At 38.8% G+C, this 5,000-nt stretch overlaps 1 protein-coding gene across 1 annotated transcript in view; it reads right to left on the reverse strand.

Annotated features, from left to right (window-relative positions):
* Positions 1–2,298, reverse strand: part of FOXP2 (forkhead box P2) — a 42,239-nt gene extending 39,941 nt beyond the window's left edge. Inside the window, exons 1-2 of the mRNA XM_010156964.1 lie at positions 2,216–2,298; positions 1,500–1,587 (exon numbers count right to left, since the gene is read on the reverse strand). Of these exons, the coding sequence (XP_010155266.1) occupies positions 1,500–1,587; positions 2,216–2,298 (171 nt within the window). The remainder of the gene's footprint in view (positions 1–1,499; positions 1,588–2,215) is intronic.
* Positions 2,299–5,000: the final 2,702 nt, after the last annotated feature.

Consider the following 5,000-nt stretch of genomic DNA (forward strand, 5'->3'; position numbering starts at 1 on the left):
GGAAAATGTATGTTAAAAGATGAAAAGAGTAATTTTTTTTCAAAAGCTAGTTTGCAAGAAGAAATGCTCAAAATGGTATTCAGGTGATATGTCTTTGGATATCTACAACACGATCACAGCATTAATTGCACCAAGAATCACGTGGTGTTTAACACTGCCATTTTCCAGAGAGCTCTGTAACAATACTTTCTTGCATGCACTCAGCCCAAGAGTTATGCCCGTAGACTGAGACTTAGGAAACCTGTAAGTAATTTTAAGAAGAGGAAACTACCTGTATTACTGAGATACTTTGGGTTTGCTAGATATAATTTGGTCAGTGCATCTTTCACTACAGAACATTTGAGGCAAGGGGTGGGAAAAAGGTTTATTCTTGGGCTTCACATTACATGTGACACTTTAGAGACATGCTATTTGATATGACGTAAATTCCTAAAAACCCAAATGAAGCTAACACTATCCTGTAAATCTTACAAAAGAAACAGCAGCTTTCCCTGGTTTTACAAAGCTTTCATTTTAAAGGGAAAATACAAGAAGTGACATTACTGTACACTCCCCTCATTGCTCTGGGTTTCCAGTATTAAAATACAAAAGGCCCAAACGTTCTTGGCTGAATGAACAAGTATTCTTACAAGCATGAGAACAGTGGAATGTATGCTAAAGGGTGGGAAAGCTGAAAGGTGTTTATCCTTTTGTCTCCACATACAACAACAAATGGGGAAAAAAAAATCTCAGTCCCTCGCTGCATCCCCTGGGCTCCTCTTCACCTTCCCCAGAGGGGACTGGACTCCTGAGAAATGCCCTCCAACGACTCCCGTACAGGTGGAAAGAGATTGTATGCTGTAAGCGTCCCCCACGCTCAGTAGTCTGGTCAGTGCAGTCTCAATTCTGGTAGACCCCAGGGGTACTCGGCACTTTTTCCATGAAGCGGAGGGAGCATTCACATACATGCAGTGACCTCTAACGGCTACAGACTGAACAGGGCACCCGAGTGCTGCCATCCCAGCTGTGGGACTCCCCGGGGACCTTCCTGAGTGGGTCTGAGATTACGCTTTCTGATTGGAGAAAAATGCCCACCCATCAGGCTGGGAGTCATTCTGGGTGGAAAATGGCTCTGCTACTCCTTTGTCCTGCAGAACGGTATGGGCAAGCATCGGGTCAGAAGGGGAAGAAGGAAGAGGGGTCCTGACCCAGCATTTCAAGAACTGAAGCCGGCTTAGATGCAGCCTCTGCTCCAGGGACTGCATTCTTCATTCTTGATGAATGGCATTAAGGTCTTAGTTCAAGCAAAATACTGTAGACAATGCTGATGTTAGATAATTATTGCATAATTTATGATGTGAAAAATCTAAAATAAAGAAAAAACTCACTTGTTCATGAATATCAACATACTTCAGGCAAGAAACGTATGGCTTTAAGCTAGAGTCACTAAGGCAAGTGTTTTCAATTTAGTTTAGGTTAAGAGTAAATAAGTAACAGGATAATACGTCCACATAACAAACCTGTATTTCTAACTGCTGAACCACTTGCATTTGCACCCGACATTGAGCAGTGCTTCTGTCATCCAATGCATGTTCATTGTTAAGGTGCCTACAAAAGAAAGAGAAAGCTAGTAAGACAGTGTTAAGATGAGGATAATTTCTTTATGAGCCCATTTTTCTCTCCTGTGCATATGGTTTCCATTAGGTTCAACAGGAGTCATGCAAAAAGACCTAGTCAGAGCATGCCTCAGATATGACAATACAGAATAATAAACCTGATTATTTCATTCTGATCTACAAACTTTCTTGGTGATGACTGCCAGATACCCAGCTCCTATCTTCCAGGTCACATATGCCACCTAAAGGTCAATGCAACTGGTTATCAATATTTGGCAGAGTGACTCAGCTGATGTCCACTCCTTGTTACTGGTGCAGATGAACAGAAAATCACCTAACAAATGATTTTTCAAAAGACAATAGTTACTTTTACACTGCTTGAACTACTGTGAATTAATGTAGACTTTCTCAAGATTTCTCTACCTGCTCTTCTTTAATTATTAAGCAAAAACACCAACAGAAACTCTGTTCCACCCTCCCCAAAACAGAGCAGTAGGGGAAAGTGACTGATTTTCCTTGCAGTTTCCAGAAGTAGCCTCTGAAGAGGATGGCAGTGATCAGGCTCCCCAGTACAAGGAAGAGTGTGCAAGATAAAAGTAGGGGAAAGAACAACGACGTACCTTACACACAGGGAGGACAGTTTTTCGAAAACACAACCACACTGTGCAACAGACAAGGAGGACCCCAGCGTGCGGCTGTCCATAACTAAAACACAGACCCCAGTGGGCGTCCCAGTACACTTCAATCAGGTGCAAATTTACAAAGCTCCTTGGTTTTTCATGGACAGTGGTTTCAGTTCATTCTCTCTCTTTTTTTAGGCTCAAAGAAGTCCCTTTTTCAGCTTTAATAGTGTTTTGCCCCTCCACCGAGAAGAAAACAGAAGGATAAGGCTAAAGAAGAAATGGGAGTAAAGGAGTTTTGCCGTTGAATGTGGATTTACTGGCTATTTCCAGTGTAGACATGAGGGATAAGCTTTGCAGGGACTATGGTGATGGATGGTCTTACAGTTACAGGAACTAAGTTACCAGTATCATGGAAGAAATATATCTTCTCCTTTTTCTTTTTTTTAAGAAGAATTAAGCAGAGAACTATGTAGTTATTTGATAGGTAACCTAAGGGAAAACTGTATGCGTTAGGAAGAGTAGAAAAATAGAGGGGACTGCTCCTCATTTCTACTAGAATTTATCTCTTTTTATTTAAATCCCGATTTCATTGTTTTAGGACCCAATGATAGGGTTTGCAGGTGAGCAAAATACAACAGGTTCTGCTCTCCTTATAAGAGGCACGTCTGGGGAAGAGTTGTAAGTAATTATGAAATATTTTGTTCTTCTTGTAATATAAAATTGTTTAAGAGTATACATGTAACTTGCTTGGTAGTTTATGCTAAGTTCAAGCATCACCAAGGATACCATATTTCCTTTACCTGAGACATAACACCTACAATTCCTTTATATTCAGAAAAACTGACTTAATTCCCCCTGTTGATGCAAAAATGCACAAACAGTTTAAAAATTAGGTAATTGATCAGAACATACCAGTCACTTTTTTCCGAAATTTTGATTCAAAAGAATTTTAGTCCTTTAATTACACAGGCATGATAGTTTGTGATCTGTTAAGAATGGTTTAATGTTTTCAGTTAAATGGGTACAAAATTGCCAGAAAAAGGACTGGAGACAGTTTTTCTGTCTGCATCATCACCACTGTCACCGGTACACACCACATGCATGTGTTTCTACATGCATGTATGCTGACCTACGCATGCACAAAGGTATACATGTATAACACATGACAGCAAGCACTGGTATAGGTATAAAAGATCTCCTGGCCTGAGTTTGAGGTTACTGCCTACTCATGATTATTTATTAGTTATTACAACACCATATGTTTGCATAACACCTTACAAAATAGATACAGACACAGTCCTTGCCCTGAGGAACTTTAAATGTAACAGCAGTATGCAGTGTGGGAGAAGAAAGTCCAGTATAATGTAATTTCAATATGTTTACACGGTAACTTGGGAGACTGTTGCATGTTTCCTGGGAGTTAACACAGTAATCTTTGGAAACTGAAGAGATATAGACAACCCTTATGCCATACTTTCACGTCATGTGCTTACTTGTGCTGTGCATTTTAGAAAAAAGCTATTTTGTGGAGACATTAAGAGTATAAAAATTGTTTTAAGAATTATTTTTTCTGATCTTTTTTGCCTGTGAAGTAGGCTTGCTTTATTTATCATGCATGTACAGGCAATGTAGTGAAAGAAAAACTAGGTCTAATGCATTTTTAAAAGCTTCTAAAATAACTTTTCTCTGTATAAAGTTGCTGCAGTTTTAGGGTCTGCATACTGCAAGCTGCCAAGACAGACATACATTCTTTCCTCCAGAAGGCTGGGAATCATTCCAAAGGGTGGGTTTTTTTTGTTTCTTGTCATTCCTTTTAAGTTATGTACAAGTTGTCCTGGTCAATTTTCATACTTCATCGGCATATTCCTAATCTTTTATCTTGTCTGCATACCTTATTAATCCCATGTTAACTTGATTTATAATTGAGAAAAACAGATTTTTTTTTTTAAGGGGAGAAAATATCTTAGATGACTGGAAAGTGTTCCTGAAGAGCTGAGTTATTGGGTTGGAAGTGTAAAGTGAACTGTGCAACACACATGCAGCATACTTCATTATTTTGCTGTTTATTCAGTTGTTGAAAGAAACTGCATTTTCTCCTGATTAGATCCGCAACATATTAGGAAGTCAGGAGGCAAATTATAAACTACACGTGGCACTATAAAGCAGACTAGAAGGAATGTATTATTGATAACTGAACAATATAAACAGTACAGCATGTCCTAAAAGAGGTAATAGATAGGGGATGATATATTGTAGGAACACCCTGGAATAAATATTGAAGTGGGTCAAAATGTACTTTTTTCCTTGCAAACAGATCTGCAGTCTGCAAAGCAAAAGATAATACACTATTAGAGGAAAGAAGAGAGATAGTTTCAACAAAAATTCTAGTGGACATTTACCCATATCAATTAACCTCTATATAACTTGGCAGTCTTGTCAGTCTCTCTCAAAAGCAGCCCAGGACTAAAATAGCAAAGTGCTATAGGTCAGGATGAGGTGCCCTGGCAGAGTTACGTGGAGGAATACACACAGAACCTGTCTGCACTGTGCTCAGTTCCAGCCAGAGCTATTATAAGCTTCTCTTTAATGAGCACTAAAATTCAGTCACACATTTTTAAAAGGAGAGCGTATGTTCCTAAACCATGATTGGTTTATGTTAGAAATTTCAAATGAAAATATTTGAAAAAAACTGACATTTACATACTGAACATCATTGGCAATGATGTTCTTTAATGTTTTTAATTGCACAATTTAACTTAATTTTTTAAGAAACGTGGCATAC

The sequence above is a fragment of the Eurypyga helias genome, unplaced genomic scaffold, assembly GCF_000690775.1.
Source record: "Eurypyga helias isolate BGI_N326 unplaced genomic scaffold, ASM69077v1 scaffold3548, whole genome shotgun sequence".
NCBI lineage: Eukaryota > Metazoa > Chordata > Aves > Eurypygiformes > Eurypygidae > Eurypyga > Eurypyga helias.